Below are 25,658 nucleotides of genomic sequence, written 5' to 3'. Positions count from 1 at the left end.
AGGAGGGGGTGGAGGTAAGGAAATTGGAAGATAGTGATCAAAGTTACAAAATTTCAGCATAAGATGAATATGTTTTGGTCCAATGGACAGCATGATGACTATAATTAATAATAATGAATTGTATGAGTGAAATTGGCTAGGAGAATAGACTCAAGTGTTCTCACCACAAAAAATAATTTTGCAAGGTGATGAATATGTTAGATTGATTGTGGTCATTTTTTAAAGAGGTGTACATATATCAAAACATTATGTTGTACACCTTAAACATAGAAAGGTTTAATGTGTCAATTTTACCTTAATAAATATGGGGAAGGAAAGACTTGGGAGGAGCACTTGGTTGATAACCATGGACTTCAAGAGTCCCAGATTGGCTCTTTCTTTGCCTAGAGCAGCCATGGCTCGTGGTCCCAAGAAGCATCTGAAGAGTGTAGCAGCTCCAAAGCATTGGATGCTGGATAAACTGACCGGTGTGTTTGCTCCTCGGCCATCTACCGGTCCCCACAAGCTGAGAGAATGTCTCCCTCTCATCATTTTCTTAAGAAACAGGTTTATGTATGCTCTAACAGGAGATGAAGTAAAGAAGATCTGCATGCAGCGGTTTATTAAGATTGATGGTAAGGTCCGAACTGATATAACCTACCCTGCTGGTTTTATGGATGTCATCAGCATTGACAAGACTGGAGAAAATTTCCGCCTGATCTATGACACTAAGGGCCGCTTTGCTGTTCATCCTATTACACCTGAGGAGGCCAAGTACAAGTTGTGCAAAGTGAGGAAGATCTCTGTGGGCACAAAAGGAATCCCTCATCTGGTAACTCATGATGCTTGCACCATCCGCTACCCTGATCTCTTCATCAAGGTGAACGACATCATTCAGATCGATTTGGAGACCGGCAAAATTACTGATTTCATCAAGTTTGACACTGGTAACTTGTGCATGGTAACCGGAGGTGCTAACCTGGGAAGAATTGGTGTGATCACCAACAGGGAGAGGCACCCTGGTTCTTTTGACGTAGTTCATGTGAAAGATGCCAATGACAACAGCTTTGCCACCCGGCTCTCCAACATTTTTGTAGTTGGCAAAGGCAACAAACCATGGATTTCCCTACCCCGTGGAAAGGGTATCCGCCTCACCATTGCTGAAGAGAGAGACAAGAGACTGGCGGCCAAACAGAGCAGTGGGTGAAGTGAGCTCTAGGTAACATGATTGGAAAAGTCTTTGTACTTTATTAAAGATAATACAGCATGGAAAAAAAAAAAAGATTCCCAGATTGTTTGCTGCCTATTCTAGAACAGAAGTAATACATTTAATGTTGTTGAAATAGTTGTTAAAATAACCATATGGTTTATAAACCTGAGTAGGAATAACTGAGGCTGCTACAATAAGAGTTTAGAAGAAACTAGCAATAAGAGTTTAAGAATTTTAAATAATTGTGAACAATATTTCACAGCAAGAAAACAAATGATTAGTTTTTATTCACTGTGATTGACATAATAGCTTTTGACATAATAGCATGTAACTTTGGGTTTCAAGAAAATATGGAAAATAGTAATAAATATATTTTAAGAACTTGCATTATAGAGTAAAGGCTACTATATTTAAACTAGTGGCCCAGTGCACAAAATTCCTGCACATTAAAAGATACTTAATTAAAATAAATATTTTAATGTTGCTATTTACCCTTTCTCTATAATAGAAGTGTGATAGATGAAAGAAAATTAGTAAAATTAATATGAAAATCTCCCTCCTGTCAGAGTCTAGGGTGTTCTGTGGGACCCAAAGTCAAGTCCCCGCCCACCTACAGGCGCCTCAAAATCATGCAAGACCCAGACTGGCCGTCCCCACCCCCATCAAGTCCTTTAGGGTAGGGGGTGCAGCCTCAGGTCCCCTGTCAAGGTGCACTGGGGGTAGGGGGCACAACCTCAGGTCCCCCAGCTGAGTGCCAGTCAGAGAGTGCATCCCCAGGTCCCCAGGCACAGCCTAAGGCCCCTTGGCCCCAGCTCTAGGGTGTGGAGGTGCAGCCTCCGGTCTTTCAGTCCTGGCACCAGGGTCAGGGGCATGGCCTCAGACCCCCTGGCCTGGCCTAAGGTCCCAGTCTCCTGCACAAGGGTGTGAGGGTATGATGACCATTTGCATATTAGCTCTTTATTATATAGGATAATTTTTAAAGAAATAAAGCATACATCTCCTCCAAATATTGCACGCAGTATTGATTTACAAATGTTTTACTTCAATAGTGAAATATATTGGACATGAATTTATTAAAGTGGTATTTATTCTAGTGAAATTGCAACAAACTAAATTAGATAAAATAAATAAAATACTGAAAATGATTTTAGTATTAATAAACTTCATTAAGATAAAAGAACGGATAGTTGTTCACTAATAGATTTCTATGGTTACTTAACAATAAGGCAAATGTTTACTAATGATCTGATAATTTTTCATACCATCTTGATGTCATTAAATTAAAGAATTATTTAATCTAATAAGCATCATGATTAAATTATTTACTTATAGATCAAAGAATTATGTAAACAAGTTACTCAGAAAAATAAAATGCCCCATAAAGCTTCATAGTTAAAAGATGCAACAATCATGAACTCAGATATTTTCCTTTTTAAAAAATAATTCTTACCATTTAAATGTTTTGTTTGAATTCACTAATTAAGGAGAAAATATTTCAAACCATAAAAGCAACAGGCATGATAAGGTTTTTTTCTTTTTCTTTCATTATTTAGGTTTCCAAATGTTTTGTCTTCAGATGTTCGTTATGTGTACAAATCATAGAGATCAGTAACAGCAGGATCATACCAGAATGTTGCATGCCAGTGACATCCCTTAATCAAATCAGAGAAACATCCTGCTTCAAGGACCATTCAACAATCTCCTTTAAAAACATACACCAAATTTTTTACTGTTGGATTAGGACACAGATAAGCAATGGGAGTGGATAGGATGATCTCTCTAGCAATAGATTAGGGTTGAAATATCAGGATGGTTTTATGTTTGGCTTAATATAGATAAAATGTTTACATAGAAAAATATTTATAGATATATGTATATATGATACACAAATTATATTGCCCTATCTCATCAGCTGAGAGGGTATGGAAGCAATAATATCCAAATAGCAATGAGCACACCCAGCATCATGTTCTTGATTTCTAATATATGTCTGCAATAAAAGAATGAAGATACCCTTAGAAAATTGTTGATTTTAAGAATGGGGAACAAAATATGGAAAATTATCCTGAAGCATCTTGCAGTGCCAAAGGTTAAGAAGGTGTTCAAAAATTAATTGCTGAATATAAAAAGTACACAAGAGCTAACTAAAAGAGCTTCCACTGACCAAAGATGAAACACTTTGAGCAACAAAATAAGAAAATGGTATTGTTTTTTAACCCAAAGTATGAAATAAATATCTTATTATAAGTAAATTATTGAATAAAGAAAGTAATGGTACAAAATAGATAAGTGCTATATACAGAAGGATTCAAATTTATTTAGATATCCCTCCCTCAAACAGTTGCAGCAGAATTCCCATTCCTTAAGTGCAGGATGCATATAGTGATTTCCTTCTAGAGTACAGTATAGATACAGGGATATAAAAGAAAAAAAACAGTTTTACAGTAGAGATACCTGACAAACATTATCTCAAGCTTGGTTATCATGGTCAAACTCAACAGGGAAACATCATATTGATAGGAGATACCTGTGATATGATGTGATAAAAATGGCACATTACCTCTGTCGTCTTCCTCTCTAAAGCATGTGAAAAATACCACACGAGTTCTAAACATGTGAAAAAAACATACAAATCCCAATTAGAGAACATCCTACAAAATATATAATCAGTTATCCTCAAAACTGTCATGATTATAAAAATAAGGGAAGTTTAAGAAATTATTAAAACCAAGGGAGGAGTCTAAGAAAAAGAACATGACTCATAAATGTGATGTGATATTTTGGAATAGAAAAAGGACTGGTAAAAATTTGAGAATATATGAATAATGTATATACATTACTTAATACCTTTTTATCAATGTTGGTTCATTAATTGTTATAAACAATACAAATGTAACATACTGAAATACTGAAAACTACTGCGGTATATATTGTAGAAACAACCTTTGCAATAATTCTGTAACTCTAGACTTTTTATTTTAAAACATTTATTTTAAAAATGTAACATTGCAATAAACTTCAAGAAAATAGCATGAAAAAGTACATCAGGATGAGGATTCTAAGCAATCAGATAGAAAGCTGTCCCTTTCAAGTACCATTTAAATCACAATGGAACATTAATGGTAAGCAAGCAGAACTACATATATTTAAAAATATCACTATGATTTAAAGCTCCCCCTTACATTTATAAAAAGCTAATGTATTCTTGTATTCTTGCACCTCTCTAAACAACACAAAATTTTCAAAGCAACCTCACAAATGTATTTCAAATAAATCAGTGGGAAATTTTTAAAAATAATGCTTGACACATCTTCAACAGAACAAGTTTAAAGGAAAACAACCGAGGAAGAGTAATTGGATAAACTGTACTAAACTTATTACTTACACTTTTGTATAACAGAATTATACCCCCACGAAATATCAAGAATAATGCAAGTTTTCTGACACACAAGAATTTTGGAAAAACAAGAAGGCAGTTCTAAGAAATTTAATGATGAGTTAAGAATATTAAATCTCAAAAAATTCATTAAAAAAACAACAACTACTAAACCTAATAAATGAATTTGGCAATGTAGCAGAATACAAATTAACACCTACAAATCTATGGCTTTTTTATACACCAATAATGAACTCACAGAAAGACAAATGAAAAAAAAAAAATCCCATTTACCATTGGACCAAAAAAAATTAAAATACCTAGAAGTAAACTTAACCAAGGACAAAAAAGACTTATACTTAGAAAACTACAGGACATGGAAAAAAGCTATAGAGGAAGACATAAACAAATGGAAGAGGTGGAAGAGAAATGGTGGTGGAATAGACAGATGGGTCCCGAGCTTTGTCCCGGAGCAGATAGAAAGAACAACTGAAGGTCACACGGGGAGTATTTGTTGGCAAGTTAAGGGACAGCTATACTCCAGGAGAAGTTGGGGACAGCTGGACTGAGTTCCCCTGACCAGGCAGCCCCCACTGCTGCTGGGTCTCCTCCCAGAACTATGGGCTCAGACTCCAAGACCATGCCACCTTGAAGGGTAAAGTGGATGTTATAGGAAGCCTGAAAATCTACAACTGCGGCAACCACCTAACAGCTGCGAACCCCAAAACACCGGTCCCCAATTGGTGCAAACACATGGGTTCAGAGGAGCTCTACACTCCACCACAGAAAGGTCAGATTTTGCCTGGGATAAGGTGAGGTCTCTGGTCCCAGCGAGAGAGAGAAACACGCACACTGTGGGAGATCGAGGACAAGGGGAAATCTGTGCCTAGAACAATCTGTGGCTGTTGGGGCTGGCATGATCCATGCATGTGAAAGGGGGTACTCAGAGCTGCTAACAGAAGGGAACTCTAAAAGGCAACCTATTTTGATCTGATTGAAAAGGACAGCCTAAAAAATTTAAAAGTGTGCCAGCTGCTTAGACCCAAGGGGGAAAAGGGGACTGCACAGACTTGTGTCCAGCCCCATTGTTCACACACTTGGGCTTTTTCCTCTTCAAATCCTTGCTTCTGATCATTAAGCCTGATACATAGGATCACCTAGTTGGGGACATGCTAGGAGACTGCAGGGGAAAGTTGTTTTTCTGGAACGTGGGGATCAGAGCCTTAAGTGACCATGCAAGAGCCATCTCTGGTGCAGCCCACTCCAACAAATGGTATTGAGTGACACAGGGAAAGCAGGATCTAAGCACAGGCTAGACAGGCCATATATAGACCTGGAAGTCAATGCAGAAACACTGCCATCCAGAGGCTGAATCACAAATTGACTCTTGTGTAATAAAAAATAAAGGAATACAAGAAATTAAGACACCACCTGCTTAAAAATCAGGACTGGCTTACAACATCAAGGTGCAACGGAACACAGGAAACTGCCTGGGAAACAGGAGTGCCAAACATAACAATAGAGGAAGTACATAACAATGTACTACTGTACCTTTTATTTTTAATTTTTTCATATTTTATTTAAGAAACTATTTTTTTTCTTTTTTACTCACATGATTTTGCCTTTTTAATTGTCACATTTTTATTTTCTTTTTTAAAAAATATATTTTATTGATTTTTTTAGAGAGGAAAGGAGAGAGATAGAGAGCTAGAAACATCGATGAGAGAGAAATATCGACCAGCTGCCTCTTGCACACCCCCTACAGGGGATGTGCCCGCAACCAATGTACATGCCCTTGACCAGAATCGACCCGGGACCTTTCAGTCCGCAGACCAATGCTCTACCACTGAGTCAAACCGGTTTCGGCACATTTTTATTTTCAATCAATATTCTTGCTACTACTAAATTACCTTTTTTTTTTTTAAGGTGTCATTTATTTTTTCTTCATTTTACTTTGGGATTAGTGTTCTGCATTGTATTTTCACTGTTCCTTTAGTATCTTTTTACTCTATCTCAACTTTACCATTATGCCATCACTCTCTTCTTAAAGTTTACCCTTTTGGTGTCTTGTTTCTCTTACCCTTTTCCTGCTTTAGATTTTCTCTATTCTTTCTGGTTACTGCCTGTTAAAATTTCACCCTATTAATATATCTAATTTCCAATCCCCTGCTTCAAGTACATACACACCTCTCTCTTCACTGTCTTAACTATCTAAAAAATTGTTTTTTCTCTCTATCTTTTTGTTGTTGTTTGCTAGAACATTGATTATATCAATTTTTATGCTTTTTTGGTAAGATTATTTTGCTTATTCTTTTTTTTTTTGCTTTGTTTTGTTTGTTTTTTGCTTCTGTTTTCCCTTGCCTCACTTGATATAAGTTGTTGTTTGTAGTTTGTATTAATATCCAGGTACTTATTACTGGCATTTGCTGGGATTAATGGCAATTCTCTTGGAGGTTTCTCCCCATATATATAGTTTGTATATAGTTTGTTCCCCTTTTCCTTCTAAATCTCTTTCTTTTCTCTCTTACTTTTTTCCCTTTCCCCAATTTCATTTTGGAACTCCTTTTTTCTTTCTTTTTCCTCTTCTTCTTTCTCTCCTGTCCCATAAATTTCTCTTTTTGGTGGACACCTTTATTGGGGGTTATTAATATAGTGAATACATTTTTGTTCAGTGCCTTGTGTGTTGTATTTTTGTGTTTTTAAGTCAACACAGGAAAGATAGAACTACATAACCAGACATCTGAAGAAGAGAAACCATGGGGAGACAAAGGAACAGCCCACATATTAAAGAAAAGCAGGCATCACCATAAAAGTAAGTAAAACAAAATAGAGGCAAGCAACCTGTAAGAGAAAGAATTAAGAGATATGGTGAGAAGGTGGCGAAAAAGAATGGAAGACAAATTTGACCATTTGAGTAAGAACCAAGAGGAAATGAAGAAGAACCAAGAAGAAATGAAAAATAATATTGCTGCTGTAAATAACTCAATAGAAAGAATCAAGAGTAACTAGAAGAAGCAGAAGACAGCATCAGTGAACTAGAAGAGTAGGTGGGAAAAAATACTCAAGTAGAGCAGCTTCTAGAAAAAAATTAAAAAGCAGGAGAGCCTAAGAGAACTTTGGGACAAGAAAAGCAAAACAACATCTGCAGGATAGGGGTTGCAGAAGGAGAGGAAACTGAGCAAGGAATGGAAAACCTGTTTGAAATAGAAATAATGACAGAAAACTTCGCTGATATAGGAAAGAAAAAAAACACACACACACACACAAATCTAAGAAGCTCACACAGTCCCAAGCCAAATGAACCCCAAAAGAATGACGCTGAGGCACATTATAAGTAAATTGGCAAACACCAACAACAAAGTAAGAATCTTAAAAGTGGCCAGAGAGAGACAGAAAATTACATACAAAGGAACCCGCATCAGACTAGTGACTGTTTTCTCAACAGAAACTTATCAGGCCAGAGGGAATGGAATGAGATATACAAAGTCATACAAAGGAAGGGTCTAAATCCAAGAATACTGTACCCAGCAAGGCTATCAATTAAAATTGAAGGTGAAGTCAGATGCTTCACAGACAAAAAAGGACTAAGGGAATTTATCACCACCAAAGCAGCAATGCAAGAAATGCTAAAGGTTCTGCTGAAAAAAAAGAGAAAGAAAGAAAGAAAGAAAGAAAGAAAGAAAGAAGAAAGAGAGAGAGAGAGAGAGAGAGAGAGAGGGGGGGGGGGGAGGGAGGGAGGGAGGGAGGGAGGAAGGGAGAGAGAGAGAGAGAGAGAGAGAGAGAGAGAGAGAGAGAGAGAGAGAGAAAGAAAGAAAGAAAGAAAGAAAGAAAGAAAGAAAGAAAGAAAGAAAGAAAGAAAGACATAGAAGAAAAGAAGGAACAAAGAGGTAAGGAAGAAAAATGGTAACAAATAAGGACCTATCAATAATAACTTTAAATGTAAATGGATTAAATGCCCCAATCAAAGGATATAGGGTAAGGGATTGGATAAGAAAACAAGACACATATATCTGCTCTCTACAAGAAATCCACCTCAGAAAAAAAGATGCACACAAACTGAGGGTGAAGGGATGGAAAAGGTTTTTCAGGCTAATGAAAATGAAAAAAAATCCAGAAAGAAACTCACTACAGACAGATTCATATGCCTTTCAGCATAACGATTATAGCTTGTCTCATTTTTTATTATTATAAATATATTTCCAGTAGGACATGATCTCACTCATCTGGAGGAAATGGTGAAAAACATAGACTGATGAACAAGAACAAACCCAAAGATAAGGAGCCATGGGTCAGACTGATGGACCTCAAAGAGAGGGTGGGGATAAAAGGAAGAGATCAACCAAAAGATGTATTTGCATATATATGAGCCTAACCAGTGGTCAAGGACAATAGGGGGTGAGGACATGAGTGGGGAGGGGTGGGGGACTGGAATGGGGGTTGAGGACAAATATGTGATACCTTAATCAATAAAGAAGTTTTAAAAAAGAATAAAAATGGCTGGGGTAGCAATACTTATATCTGACCAATTATATCTCAGAGTGAAGGGCATAACAAAAGATAATGAAGGCCACTTCATAATACTAAAGGGAGCAATCCAACAAGAAGAAATAACTCTGTTAAACATATATGCACCCAATACAGGAGCACACAAATACATTAAAAAAAAAAAAAAAAAAAAAAAAAAAAAAAACTCCTGGAGGATACCAAGGGAGAGATTGACAACAATACAATCATATAATAGTAGGAGACTTTATATCCCACTATCACTATTGGACAAATCCTCTAAACAAAAAATCAGCAAAGGAGCATCAATCTAAATGACTCACTAGACCAGATGGAGTTAATTGAAATCCTTAGGACTTTTCACCCCAAAGCCACAGAATATACATTCTTCTCAAGGGCACATGGGTCATTTTCAAAGATAGACCACATATTGGGTCACAGGCAAAGTCTCTTCAAATTCAAGATGGAAATCATATCAAGAATCTTCTCAGTTCACAGAGACATAAAACTGGAAATCAACTACAATAAAAACAACCCAAGAAATATCAAACACATGGAGACTAAACAGCATGCTATTAAACAATGACTGGGTTATCAGAGAGATCCACAAAGAAATTAAAAAAATCAAGCAAAAGATGACAATGAAAACACAACAGTCAGAAATCTATGGAACACAGTGAAAGCAGTCTTGAGAAGGAAGTTAATAGCTCTATCAGTCTCCCTGATCACATGAAGTGGCAACTCTAGGGGTGTCCCTTGGGTGGGTTGTGTTTGTCCTGCTTGAGTTGAATGTTCATTCCTATTAACATATTCATGTGTAGAACTGGCTCTCATACTGACTGGCTGTGAGGATTGGCTGTGATTACAGTACATAAGTGGTTGTTCTGGGGCTTACACCATGCAGTGATGATTGTTTTAGGGAAGACATAGGCCTACTGAGTCTTGTCTTTGGGTATGTCATTTGTGGAGCTATTTGGATCGTGCTTTAGTATGATCTGAATTTATCTACAAGGTGTCTTGTTATTGGGACATTTAAGAGGGGCTCCAGTGCAGACCAATGTCAGCTGTTGCTTCTTATCAGCCTGGGGCCACGTAGTAGGAGCTACAAAGTGATCTTCATACAGACTGCTGCCTGTGCTGGGTTTGGAAGAGACTATGCCGAAAACTGAGGCCTGTCACATTAATATCGTGCTTGAAGTCACTTAGCAAGACACAGGGCATGTTGAGGCCACCCATGTTTAGGCTTTGTGGAATTCAGAGATATTTTAGGAAATTTGAAAGCTTGTGCTGAGGTTGACAACTTATGTGGAATAACTGTTAAAAGAAATTCTGGCCAGGCTCCTGACTTGGGTTGGATGGGATCTCAGGGAATCATGAGGGTTGTGTGAATGGTATTAGCCAGGTTAATAGAGATACAGATTTAGTATCTGCCTACATATGCTGATTGTGTGGAGGTGGGCTCAACAAAAGAAGAATGCCACTGGCAAACTATTTTATTCCAAAGAGAGATACTACTCCAGCTATTGCCTTTAAGCCGGAAAATTCCATGTCTTTTTATGTCCATGGCTTTTATTGAGCTGCTTTCCCAGCATAAAGCATTTGTGAGTTAGTGAGTCTGTGCTTGGAGCCTTCAAAAAGGATGCCTGAGTATACAGACAGCCCTGTCTCACCTGGATTGAATAATCACTGATTTTGCACAAGCAAATGGCATGGGGACTCCTCTTCCTTGCACTGGTGCTTCAGGATGTGGAGCCTAGTGTCAAGGGGAGACTCCTTGTTACTCAAGGGTAAACTATACACATCTGAGATATCCCTCTTTTTTACTTCTTTATTGATTAAGGTATAACATATGTGTTCTTATCTCCTGATTTCCCTCCCAACCCCCTGCTTCTGCCCTCACACCGCCTCTCACCCCCCACAACGAAGGGTCTGTGTCCATTGGTTATGCTTATATGAATGCATAAAAGTTCTTTGGTTGATCTCTCCCCATTACCCCTCTTGATTCTTCACTTCTTCATGTGGGCATGGAATCAGGAAAAATAATCCATTTTTCACTTCTCTACCCTCCCTACCACTCATGATGTGGATTTTTTTTTTATATATCTTTAGTTATAAAGGGTCATATTCAGGGAGTTATCCAGTGTGGTTGTTCTGTAATTTAGTTGTAATTTTGAAGTGAACATCAGAGCAGGAAACACAGCGTTTATCTACTCCACATCTTGATGGGAAGTGGTCTCTACATTTTTTGCCTGGAAAGTAATTCATTTTTACTTGACTAATTATTGCAGTTTTGTTCATGGTTTTCTGTTTGACTTGTAGATTTCTTACCCTTATTTTGTTTTGTTTTGTTTTTTCTTGTTTTTTGAATTTTGTAGTGATGTTTGATAACTTTATTATTTTCTTTTGTGTATTTTTATAGGTATTTTCTTTTTGGCTACCATGGAACATAAAACAAAGCAATCTATTTTAAGCTGTTAACAATTTAAATTGAATGCATAAACTCCATTCATATACTTCTCCAAATATTTATATTATTGATGTCCCAAATTATATATTTTATATTGTTTATTCATATATTTTTATAGTTAGTTATTTTTATCTTTTTATCTTTCAACTTCTACATGATAATTAAAAGTGAATTATGTACCAGTGTTACAGAGTTACAGTTTTTTTGTATCTGTCTATATAGCTATTTTTATTAATCAGGTTTGATTTTTGTATACTTTCAAGTTCCTTTTTTTTTCCAATCAAGTTGAGCTGTGGTATCTACAGCAAGACTCCTTGATGCTCTCCTTCATTTCAGTAACTTACAGGCATCAAAGAATGCTTAAGTTAGTTGTGCATTGAACTAAATGAGACAGGACCTAGTCCCTTGGTCAGCCTTTTGAAAAGCCAGTACAGTAGGCATGTGTTCCACTCCTCTCCTTCACTCCTGAGAAAGAAGTATCAGATTGTGCACTCTCTTCATTCACACTAAGCCATGCTGCCCACAGCAAGCTATCTGAATGAGGCAAGACACACTGCAGTCCCTCAAGCAACTGTATCCTTGGGATTGAGTATGAGTCTGCCCTGCCTTTTTTGGAGGGGTTCTCATTAGACTGGTATTTATCTTGCCTGTCTATGAGTACTAACAAAGAATTGGCATGCTCTGAACACTTGGTGGCCACAGAAAATAAGAGAGCACTAGGCAACTTGCACATGTAAAACAAGTGTTAAAGACAGACCAGAGGAAGCAAAAGACTGGAATCTCCTGAAAAAGAATCCAACAAGTCTATCTAATAAACAAATTTTACGTGCAGGCCCAGCAAATTTACTTCCCATAAGAATGTTTTCAGAGGTCCTCAGAACCTTTACCCAGGTTGATTGATGAGATTCTTCCCTTATTCAAAATTAGTCTAAAATTATGTTTTTTTCCTGGTTGTTTCCATAAAATTATTTTAAAATGTGGCTGCTTTTTAACATATGCAGATGTCAATACAAAGATATGAGATACAGGAAGAAACAGGGAAAGACTGCCAAATCAAAGGAAAAAATAAATATCCAGAAACTGACACTACAGAAACAGAAGCATATCAATTACTAGATAAATGATTTAAAATAAATATCATAAAGAAACTCAATGAGCTCAAGAAAATAATGCATGAACAATAATATTATATTAACAAAGATATAAAAAATATTAAAAAGAAACAAATAGAAAATTTGGAGGTGAAAAATATAATACCTAAACTTAAAAATTACTATAGTTTTTTTTTTTAAGCAAACAACATTAAGCAGAAATAATCAGTGAATTCAATAGGCTATTTAAAATTATTTAGTCAGAGGAAAAAATAATAAAGAATTTTAAAATGAAGAAATAATAGCAGTATATACATTATGCATGTCACAGAAAGGAAAGAGAGGACTACAGAACTTATTTAAAGAAACGCTGGGTAAACTTTTTAAATCTTTGGAGAGAAATGGGCATACAGATTCAAGAAGACCAAAAGACAAAAAATAAGACAACCCTCCAAAATATATAGCAAGGCAAATTCTAATCAAATTATTGATAATCAAAAACAAAGAGAAATTTGAAGGTGGCAAGATAAAAGTGTTTTGTCATGTACATGGGACTGCCATAAGTCTCACTAGTTTTCTCTGTGGAAATCTTGCAGGACAAAATAAAATGGAAACATATATTTAAAGTGATTAAAAAAAAAAGGAAGCTTACCAACCAAAAATACTATAACAGCAAAATTATCTTTCAAAAAATAAAAGAAAAATAAACACTTTCCCAGATAAATACAATCAAAAACGAAAAAAAAATTACACCAAAAAGTTCATCACCAATAAAATAGCTTTAGAAATATAAAAGGGAGCCGAAACCGGTTTGCCTCAGTGGTAGAGCGTCGGTCTGCGGACTGAAAGGTCCCGGGTTCGATTCCGGCCAAGGGCATGTACATTGGTTGTGGGCACATCCCCAGTAGGGGGTGTGCAAGAGGCAGCTGGTCAATGTTTCTCTCTCATTGACGTTTCTAGCTCTCTATTTCTCTCCCTTCCTCTCTGTAAAATATCAATAAAATATATTTTTTTAAAAAAAGAAATATAAAAGGGAGTCTTCAACCAATAACCCAATGTCATTTGAATTCATATCAAATAATGCAAAAACCTGTAACAATACTACATACATATTATATATATATATATATATATATATATATATATATATATATATATATATATATATATATTTATATATATAAAATAAGTACATTGATGACTTATTTTGATTTATGGAAAGAATTGAGACTTTTTTCAAACGTCGCGGGATGCGGGACAAATTGTTAAAAATCTGGACTGTCCAGCCAAAAGAGGGAAGTCTGGTCACCTTATATATGCCCCAACCCCAGCTCCAGCCCCAGCCCTAGTCCATATGGATAGATAGATAATTATGTCCACTCCATCGGCACTTTGTTGGGCCACCTTTTGCCTTCAATACTGTGGCGATTCTTCTTGGCATTGACTCCATGATATGTTGAAAGGTGTTGCAAGGAATCTGACACCATGCCTGATGAATAGCACTGTCCAGTTCTGTGAGATTTGATGGTTGTAGAACCAGCTGCCTGATGGCTCTTTTAACTTTGTCCCACAAATGCTCAATTGGATTGAGATCTGGTGATTGTGGGGCCCACCTAAGTAAGATAAAGTCTCCCTCGTGTTCTTGAAACTACTCCTGCACAATATGAGCACCGTTACATGGTACATTGTCTTGTTGGAAGAAGCGATCTCCATTGGGATAGGCCACCAACATGACAGCATGAACTTGATCAGCAAAGGCATGTTGTGCTATTCAGATGTTGTTCCACATGAATTAAAGGGTCCATATCATGCCCCAAACAAAAACACTGCCTCCACCAGTTTGAAGTGTTGTACTCATACATGTGGGGTGCATGCTTTTATGATGTTTCTGCAAAATTCTCACTCTGCCCCCTACATGATGCAACTGGAAACATGATTCATCAAACCACATGATTTTTTTCTAATGCTCGACTGTCTAATTCTTGTGTTCCTGTGTGAATTGGAGAAGTTTTATCTTGGTAACTGCAGACAGTAAAAGTGTTCGAACAGGCCTTTGGCTTCCATATCCCATATGATGCAGGGTACGGCTATTTTTCCTACAAGCATCAGGTGGTCATAATAATCTGGCCACTCAATATATAAGTTACGGCATAGATCCTGACATTGAGAAGCATATCCTTGATGCTTCATAACAGGGTTTTTTTTCACTCAATAATAGTAACCTCAAAAATTTCTCATGATATCTTTCCATAAGAATAACAATCTATATTTATACAAGACAACTTGTATTCATTGATACTATATTGTCTAGCTCACATGTGTCAAACACAAGGCCCGCGGGCCAAATCCGTCCCGCCAGGCCTTGCAATGTGGCCCGCACCGCGCTGTCATCACTGCACTCCGCTGCGTTTCCATCACAATGACAGTTTATGACTGTTCAGTAAACCATTCGGCCCACGATTTAGGCTGGATTTTAGATTTTGGCCCCTTCTCTGATTGAGTTCGACACCCCTAGTCTAGCTCCAGTATTTTCTTCCATTGCTCCTTGTATTTGTCTATAAAATGTTGTATGGGTTGTATAAAATAGGTATGAGCACCTGAATATTGTGATCAGTGTGTGTGTGTGAGGGGGGGGGGATCTCATATTTAAGTTATTTGAATTAGCTCTTTCATTATTTGAATCAAAATTCAATTAGTCATTTTGAGAGTAAAAGCTGTTTCCCATGCTAAGAAATTGACATCAATGAGAATTAATCATTTTATTTCCAAAATGTTGCTGCCATCTAGAATACTCATTTATCAGATTTAAACAGAAGAATTAGACTTGACTATGTCACTTATAAAAATACCTTTAAAAGGATATACTTCCTTGTTTAACTCTACAATCAACTGTTGAATTAGGTTTTGTTTGTTTGTTGTTGTTGTTTTGTTTTGTTTTTTTACAATGCAGAGAAAACAATATTTACTTTCGTTTATGGAGAAAGGAAAAAAAGCAGCTGATAGAGTTTTTTTTTTCCTTTGCTCCAGTTCTAAATTATTCTCAATATCTTCTTTACTTTCTTAAAATATCAAATGAAATATTACAAGAAGGAAACCACTGATTATTAGCTTTTTTGGCAGGGGATTAATTTAAATAAAAATAAAATGTTATGCAATTTTACTAATTTTTTAGAAACAGTGAAATTACATCTATTGCAATACACTTGGCAATCCCCTGTCTTCCAAGGCACTGTTAATACCTGAGACTTTTAAGTTTAGAAAAAATCAGTTCCTATATTTGTAATTTAAAGTATTTGATTGGCCCACTCATCAGATATTTTAAAAGGTAATTTTGGATGTTCATTTATATGTAACTCAATGATTTAGACCACTGATTCCCAAATGTTCTCTTCCTGGTGGGAAAATTAAGTGTAATATCAGCTAATGACTTCACAGAGCCACAATTAATTATAGAATTCAAGACTATTAACTGCTACAACAGTTCTTGTTAATTAACTCAGACATTTTCTGAGTAGAAGGTGGCTGATAGTTTCTCCCGAACAGCCTACATAGATTCTTCAGTCTTTGTAAGTGGGAATAACAACTATAAAATAACCATGTTGTTGCAAATGGCAATATTTCATCTTTTCTTATGGCAGACAGAAAAAGTTAAGAACCATATGACTTCACTCATATGTAAAATATAAAACTGAAAGTAACAAATGAACAAATGAAAAACAAACACACAAAAACTCATAGATGCAGACACCTGTATGGTGGCTACCAGAAAGGAATGGGGAGAGGGTAATAGAGAGAAAAGGGGTCAAATATATGGTGACAGAAGAAAATTTGACTTTGGGTGGTGAGCACACAATACAATATAGGAATCATGTATCATAGAAATGTGCACTTGAAACCTTTTATATAATCCTATATACCTCATATAATCTTATTAACTGTCATCACAAAAGATAATTTTTAAAAAGCCATGATGCTACGAAGTCTTCCGCATTCCACAGAGTAAGAAAGAAGATGCAGGCAGAAGACAAACTCATAAAAAAATCAGATAAGGAATTCCACAGGAAACAAACACACATGCATATATATGTAGTGGCAATATATTCTCACATTTCCTTTTACCAATGGAAACATTTATTTGAATGCTTATCATATTGAAACTACTGGTTTTGAAATAACATGAGGAAAAAAAACTTATACTGGCAGCTGGGCTTAATTAAGGGCATGCTGAATCAAAATATATGTAGGTAGTAATCACTCATTTATGAAAATCACTGATCTCCAGGGCTATCCAAGTACTATGTGCTGAGGTCCCTAGAAGGGTTGTAAGAAAATGCATGAGTCCCTGTTAGCTGGAATAAGAAGCATGTCTGAGTGTGGAGAAAATGTAAGCTTTGTTACTCCAGAAGATTTGCTGATTCAGAAAGTATGGAAAAGCATCTGGCATTGAAAACAGGTGATGAAGTTAAAAATGAATTTTCCATCAGAGATATCTTTGTGGGCAAGCATTGAGATATACTAGTATTCCATGAGATGGGAAAAACATACTCATGTACTTTCAAGATTTAGTAAAGTATGTCATTGAAAATCGTGATGCTTCATGAGAGATCACACCATTCATGAAACTGCTATTTGATCATTATTTAAGAATTATTCTTTAACATAGTGTGTAATAGATGTATTTATTATCTATTCAATCATCTTAAGTAGGTCAGTATTTTATATAGTCACTAGAGGCCCATGAAATTATGCAAGAGTAGGCGTTCCTTCCCCCAGCTGTTGGCACTGGCTTCCTTCTGACACCCAGGACTCAAGGCTTTCCTTGCAGACTGGCTTAGTCCAGAAGGATGTCCAGTCTTCTTAGCATATGACACCTTTATTATTATAGATATAAATGAATCATATACTTGTGATTTTTTTGGTCATTGTTTATATATAAGGCAATTGTACTAAATAAACTCATTCTATGTGAATCTGGAGTTGAAAATAGAAAGTATTACATAAGAAGCATAGTCTTATCCGAATCAAGCAAATAACTTAGAAAAAAAACACCACAGATATAACTTTTGGTTTCTAGAAAATTAATTAGTAAGCTGTGCAAGGCCAAAATATTCACGCCAAATTGCAAAAAGGAAACAACATTTTAAAAAGGTATATGAAGTTATATATCCACTGTAAATAATATTTCTCTTTAAGCAAAGTGTTATTTGAGTCAGTCTATGATAGAAAATATGTACAATAGCATAGATCTTTATCCTACTACTTAATATGAAAGGCATGGAAATAACTTATGGTGCATATAAGGACAAAGATAGTTCTTTTTCAGTCAACCTCTTGATTTGTTTGAAAATTGTAATTTTACTTAAAATTTTAACTGCTTTATTGCAGAATACAAAAATTTTGCATATTGATGTACAAAATGTAATATATATACACACATATCCAGAAAGCACTCCAAAATCAAGATAGAAAACACATTTATGAAACTCAAAAGTTCCCATTTGTCCCTTTTTAATTCCACTCTATGGCTTTCCCCCCATAATTATAAGACTACTCATATGTTCTCTCACTATAGTTTAGTTTGCATTTTCTAAATTTTTATGTAAATATAATCATATAGTATATACTTGTTCTGAGTCTGTTATTGGCACAAGAACAGACATATTGACCAATGGAATAGAATAGAGAACCCAGAAATCAACCCAAGCTATTATTCTCAATTAATGTTTGACAAAGAAGCTAAAAGCATACAGTGGAGTCAACACAATCTCTTCAATAAATGGTGTTGGGAAAATTGAACAGATACATGTAAAACAATGAAACTATACCATCAATTTGCACCATACACAAAAATAAATTCAAGATGAATAAAAGACTTAAATGTAAGATGGAAATACATAAAAATCTAGAGAAATTCACAGGCTCAAAATATCAGACATATGTTGTTGCATTGTGTTTACCAATACAGCTCCCAGGACATTGAAAAATAAAGAAATGTGACTACATCAAAATAAAAATATCTGCACAGCAAAAGAAACTAACAACAAAACAACAAAGCCCATTGTATGGGAGAACATATTTGCCAATATTAATAAAGGTTTAATCCCCAACATTTACAGGGAACTCATACAACATAACAAAAGAAAGATAAATGATCTAATAAAAAATGAGCATTGGACCTAAAAGTTACTTTTTGAAAGAAAACAGAAGGAAGGCCAAGAGACATATGAAAACATGCTCAAATTCACTAATCATCCAAGAGATGCAAATCAAAATAACAATGAGGTACCATCTCATACTTGTCAGAACGGCTATCATCAACAAATCAACAAATGACAAGTGCTGGTGAGGATACAGAGAAAAAGGAACTCTTCTTCACCGCTGGTGGGAATGCAGACTGATGCAGCCACTATGAAGAATGGTATGGAGTTTCCTAAAAACAAAACAAAACTAAAAATGGACCTGCCATTTGACCCAGTAATCCAACTTCTAGGAATATATCCCAAGAAACTATAAACACCAATCAGAAAGGATATATGCACCCCTATGTTCATAGCAACACAATTTACAATAGCTAAGATTTGGAAACAGCCTAAATGCCCATCAGCAGATGAGTGGACTAAAAAACTATGGTACATCTACACAGTGGAATGTTATGCTGCTATAAAAAAAAAAAAAAAGGCATTCTTATCACAACCTGGATGGAACTGGAAAGCATTATGCTAATTGAAATAAGCCAGGCAATGAAAGAAAAATACCACATGATCTCATTCATTTATGGAAAAAAAGAACATTAAAAACTGATAAATAAAAAGATAGATGCAGAGCTATTGAAGCATCAAACAGACTGTCAAATTACAAGGGGAAGGCTGGAGAGTGTTGGGGAGGGGGGCTGGAAAGATTAACCAAAGGACTTGTATGCATGCATATAAGCACAACCAATGGACACAAGGCACGGGGACGGGGGGGAAGAGGGGATGAGGGCATGTATCAGGTGGTAGGGGAGGCTGGGGGACAATCAATGGGTGAAAAGGGAGATATATGTACTACTATTTGTAATACTTTAAACAATTAAATAAAAATTTAAAAAAGAGTGACTTTCTGCAGTTTTATGCATAACTCACATAAAATATATTTTTTCTAAGGTTGAAGGCAAAAATATTTGAAATATATTTTTCTAGAATGTCTCATAATCTAGGATGGTTGTTGGAAAAGGAAGGGGTGTTTGGCAATAGAATGTAAAGAGAGCAATGTAATCTAATAATATGTGGTATGATAAAATTATATTTAGAGTTCTGTGGAAGTTTGGGAAAGTCATTTATTTATCCCAGGCTGTGGGGAACCAGGAATGTTTAAGAAGGAAATAAAAGCATTATCTAACATTTATACTACTTAACAAAGTGAGGTTATGTTAACAAAAATTTTAGATGTATTGTGTAAAATAAAAAGGGTGAACTATTGGACATAGAAAACAGAGCCAACCAGATGGAGGAAATATAGATCTAAGCTGTAAAGACAAAGGTAGATTCAAAATGAAAGGGTGAAAAATGATTCTCCAACCAAATAACATTAACAGAAAAGCAGGTGTAGTCATACTTATATTTCACAAAAATGTATTTAAAGATAACAAGAGACAAATATGGACACTTTATAATGATAAAAGGGACACAACATCAAGAAAATATAATATTTATTAATATATTTGCACCCAACCAGGAAGCACAAGAATATATATATTTTTAAAAACAACAACAACAAACAAACAAACAACTATGCATAAAACTAAATGGAGTAAGCAATAAAACACAATCATAGTTGGGGACCTTAATACTCCATTGACAGCTCTAAAAAGATCAACCAAACAGAAAATGAATTCTATATAGTAAAAGCCTACTATGCTAAATGTCCAATCATTTGTTCGATCATTCAACCAGTCACTATGATGTGCACTGACCACAGGGGGCAGCTGCTCTAACTGGTAGATTAGCTTGTGCTGGGGTCTGGCTAATAGGGACTGGGCGAGATGGGCTGGACATGCCCTGGAGCCCTCCTACAGTCTCCCTCCCCCAATCATGTACCCTATCATTCAATCTTAACACTAAAATATAATGGACATGTAATTGATCACCATTTTTATTTTCTGTATGCTAGATTTGCCACTTCACCTGGATTATAAATTTTCTGAAGAGGATTCTCAAAAACTCAAAATTTTATTATAAAGGATTAGATGATTGATGTTTCTTTTCTAAGTGCCATTCACTTTTAACTTGAGAAAGAATGGAAAAATCATTTTACATATAATGTTAATTTATAGATCAGGCTTAAATTTAGTGCAAATATTCATGCCCCTTTTATGATAATTGATGATATATTAAGTGAAAAATAACTTTAATAGCATTTCCAAAAGTAGAAATATTTCAAGGCATAGTTTCTATCTACATGAAATAATTCTGGAAACTAATATCTAAATTTGAACAGAAAGCTTTAATCACTTAGTTTCACTTCTATTGACTGCTTTTTATCTAATTATAAGTAAGGTTTAGTCCTTTTTTAGTTTGAATTGTAAGTTCTGTTGGGTAATGGGTAATTGTGAATGTGACTTTTGATTATTTAGATTCTATTATCTTTTTTTTAAGAATTATAAGCTTTGTTCTAGTAAATAACTAAGTTAATTCTGGGGATAGTTTAACCCCATTAGTAAAGCATGACATTGATAAGGTCTTTTCTGAATGCCCTGAGTGTACTGAGTACTATGCATTCTAACTAGTAGATACAAGAGAAAAAAAATTCTGAAACATGTGTGAGCTCTAGGAACCATAAAACTCTTAGCTTCTAATGTGTTTTGTGCCCATATTTGTGGAATTTTACCCCAAGCATTTTTATCTTAGTATTCAGTAAAGACTTGAGGGTAACCCTACATAGATTTGTGGAGATCTTTTTCTGCACAGCTTTCTCTACTCTGTTTCTCAAGTAAAGTCCAAAGTCCAATTGTTTTTATCAATGTTTCTTTGTAATATTAAAACAAAAATGTTGATGCTATTAGATGTGTACTAGAGCAGAGATCACAGTAGGGAATCTTTATAAATCAAAGAAAATGCTGATAAAGTATACTAGGAAATAAAACAAATAATAAAATAAGACTATAGACAATTGCAACTTATAGTGGAGGACTTTCTCATTCTTTTACCACCAAATTTAAAAGTATTTACTTTCATAGTTTTTGCTTTTCCTCCTGCTATCATTGATAAACTGCCCTTGCATTTATGTGTGACAGAACTTTTCTCTTAAAATTTTTTATACTTTTTTTCTGCTTAAATAATCTTTTCCTAAATTGCTTGAGTCACCATACATATCACCATCTATTATCAGTTACATAATTTTCAGGGTTTGGTGCAAAATGAAAATGCAAGGTCTCATATAAAAAGCAAGATAAAAAACATGTCATTAGAGGTAGTATAATATAATGTCTTTACCTTTCTTTTGTGATCATTCTTTCTTTTAACCTGTCATTTTAAAAAACTTTTACTATTTAATACTGTGCTCCCTTACACATGGAGTTACTCAAAGGATGAAAACAAGTCCTCACAATACCCTGAAGCTTTGAATAATGTATCTGCACACTTGCGTGTGTACCTGCTCAGCCCACCAACTACTGCGTTGCCCCTCCTTCCAGGAACAAGTCAAATGGGTCCCACTGGGGGCCTGGAATTTGAGCCAGACATCTCTCCATGGCCTACTTCCTCAAATCACAGTACAGAGGTAAACCTCAAAGATTGCAACCATTTGAGGTGCACTATGTTCCTAGATTGAGGGTTGGCCAGAGACCACCTCTATTGAATAGCATACCAAATATGCCATGTAACTGTCTGTTAAGGTCAGCTAAATCCACTGTCATGCTTTGACTGAAATGTTTCAGATGATAGCAGTGGTTGCTGAACTATGGCAAGGAAAATTATATTAGGCCAAATCCAGTAAACCAAGTGGCTATTGAGTAGGATGCTGAGGACCCATACAGAGGGGCTAAGAGGCAGCAGGATTCAAAATTGCATATGAACCCTGCCTCTAAGACCTTGGTTTATCTATTGTACCTTTGGACTTCACTTGAAAACAAATACAATGTTAGTAATATTAAGATTTCATGATGGCTACTATAGTATCATACTGAGGAGATAGAAAAGGGCCAAGGAGTACCCTGACTGGGACCTTGAGAGAGGGAGAAAAAGAAAAATGGGAAAGTTCTAGAATAACAGGACTTTGCAGAGGTAGACAAGATGCAGCTTGCTGACTGCAACCTTTTCTGAGAAAAACTGCAGAGAAAAACAATGTGACGCAGAGTTGAACCTATCCGGGTAGAAAAGATAGGTGGGATTTGTTAAGGCAACCAGAAGCAGGAGGCAACCCTGGTGTGCTGAAAGGCCCTCTTGGGAAGCATGAGCTTTAAAATGTATGACTGATGCTAAGGCAGAATTCTTTAAAAGGACCAATCAATAGTTAGCAAGGCATATCTCTACTCTTAGACAAAGAAGCTTGAGTGGTAACCCACTTGGGTCCTCACCTTGCTAGAGGGACTCTGTCTATCTCTCAATAAAACTTTGCTTCCACTTACCTTCTTTGTCCTGAACTAATTCTTCGATTTTGTGAGACAACAAACCTGGATCTGATCACAGAACTTTGCTTTCAATACCACAAATATAGGGCCCCTGGGTACTGGGCTCTGTTGCTACATTGGTTTTACGTCTGCAGCTCAACCTGTCTCAATTTCTGAATTTTTAACTCCAGGGTTCTATAATAACTATGTACTCCAATTGGAATTATAATAGGCATCTCAAAATTAACATGACCAAAAGTAAACTCAGAAGTTCCTCAGACAAAGCCTGTTTTGCTCTTCCTTTACTCAATTTCTCAGTCCAGAAGCATAAGGATAATGTTTGAATCCTTTCTTTAATTCATTCTTCTCCACAATCCTCCCATCAGAAAATTCTTCCAGGTCTATCTTCAAAACATATTCAGATTTTTACCACTTAAATCACTTCCATGGCTACCACCCTTGATATGAACCATCATTATTGCTAACTTAGAATATTACAAAAATCTTATAACAAATCTTACTACTTCCACTTTTGCCATGCACCTGTCTATCCTCCACAGATTAGTCAAAATGTGTGTATATGAGTTTTTCATTTCCCAGCTCAAAGCCTACCAATGGCTTCTAATTACACATAAAATAAATCCCAGATTTTTTTCAGATTTATATTTGCTTTTTGCCTTCATTACATACTAGTTGGATGACCACAGGAAAACTATTGAATCTTTTTAAACATCGATTTACCCTTAAAAATATAGATAATAATTATAGTATGTATCTCTTAGCAACATTGTGAAGGTTAAAAGCATTAATATATACAAAAAGTTCAGTAGTACTTGCCTTTCAGTAACTGGTTCAAAGATATTTCACTGAAAGAATTGACAACACAATGATTTTGGGGTGGCGGGAGGAGTCCAATGAACAACTGTGTATAAAAAAATATAAAACTAACCACATACAGTTAGCTGTGCATCATTGCCTATTGCTATATAACAAACAACTTGAAATCTCAGTAACATACAACAAGAAACATTTATTTCACACAGATTTACTAATTGACTGGGAGTCAGCTGTTCTAAAATTAGCTTGGCTGAGTAGCTCTGCTTCAAGTTGTGTGTCTAATTGGGCTTGGCTCTGTTATGTGTTGAACTCAGGTCTGTTACATTTATTTAATTCTGAGAGCCAGATTGACAGAGTAAAAATTACCCAGAACCCCAAAGAAAATTTTCTCATAGTAAAATTTGAAGTATGTGAAAATTCTTAAAGTCTAGAGTAGTCTAAGGTTTATCACATTGTCATACCTTTATGTACATGCCATTGTCTACAGCAAGTCACATGCTACATCCCAAAATAAAGGAACTAAGCAGCACATGGTGATTTTTGTGGAGAAAGTTCCAAATTGTGTGGTAATGAGTGTAGATACAAGGAGGAGTAAAAAGTAGGGCCCAACAGTACCATCTATCACAGCACAAGTAGTAAAGTTAAAAAAAAAAAAAAAAAAAGTATAGTGGAAGTGTTAGAGGCACCTCTCACCAACACCAAAGAGCTGGTGCCAGACAGCCTCCTGAGTCAGTGGGAGAGGGTTGCTCTCAACTTCAATCCTTGTCTTCTCATATAAATGAATTTATATCAGAGACCTTGACTGTGTTGTGAACAGCCGATTTATTAAAACAGTTAAAACATGCATCTTTATTGAAAAATCAAAGCTATACATCTGGCTTATGAAGCACAGATAGGCTTTCAGCAAATCTGAGGAGGCAATTGTATAGAAGTCTGAGGCATGATATACCCTCCTGTCTATAGGTTTCAAAATTCTTTTGTTAAATATTTTGGTACAGATTAATTCTCAAGGTCTTTTTTTTACACTTTGTTGTGGCCTTCCCAGAATTCATGAGAACACCTGGCAACTTTATCTTGCTAAGTCTCGAGACTGCTGGCTACTCTGCTTAGCGAGGAAAATTGCCCATTTTCCCTTTCCCCTAATCTCCCTTTCTGAATTCTCTTCTTAGGGAAGTTTTTAACCATTTGCTGTGGGTCCTTGGCTGGGGAAGACAATGACTTATTAGTTGTTAGTTACAAGCCAGCTGCAAATTGCCCACACTCTTTGGCCTTGTTTTAACTTTCCTCAGTTCCCTATTCCTCCTGCCTGAAATCTTATGACAGAAGGAGTGATTTAAAAAATATTGGGACAAAATATAATCAAAAGTAAGATTTTACATCATTGTTCTTAAAATTTATCTCATAAGCGCTATAAATATGTAAAACTTTTTCTCTCCAAAATCAAGATTCATTGAAATATGTGCCTTTAATATATAGGAACTACTTCAGTTATTCATCATTTAAACTTTCTTTTTTACTTTCAAAAGAAAGCTGTGATACATTTACACAATGAAATACAACTGTGCTGTAAAAAAGAAGGAAATCTATGTGCTGTATTACATTTATTGATT

At 35.7% G+C, this 25,658-nt stretch overlaps 1 protein-coding gene across 1 annotated transcript; it reads left to right on the top strand.

The window, feature by feature from the left end:
• Positions 1–355: 355 nt before the first annotated feature.
• Positions 356–1,248, top strand: LOC118720067 (40S ribosomal protein S4, X isoform-like). Its single transcript, XM_036440024.2, has one exon. It carries the CDS (start codon positions 395–397, stop codon positions 1,184–1,186), a length of 792 nt encoding a protein of 263 aa, XP_036295917.1. The 5' UTR covers positions 356–394; the 3' UTR covers positions 1,187–1,248.
• Positions 1,249–25,658: the final 24,410 nt, after the last annotated feature.

This window comes from Pipistrellus kuhlii, unplaced genomic scaffold (genome assembly GCF_014108245.1).
Source record: "Pipistrellus kuhlii isolate mPipKuh1 unplaced genomic scaffold, mPipKuh1.p scaffold_m20_p_16, whole genome shotgun sequence".
NCBI lineage: Eukaryota > Metazoa > Chordata > Mammalia > Chiroptera > Vespertilionidae > Pipistrellus > Pipistrellus kuhlii.
The sequence above is the reverse complement of the archived record's forward strand: the minus strand, read 5'-3'. Positions and strand labels throughout refer to the sequence as shown.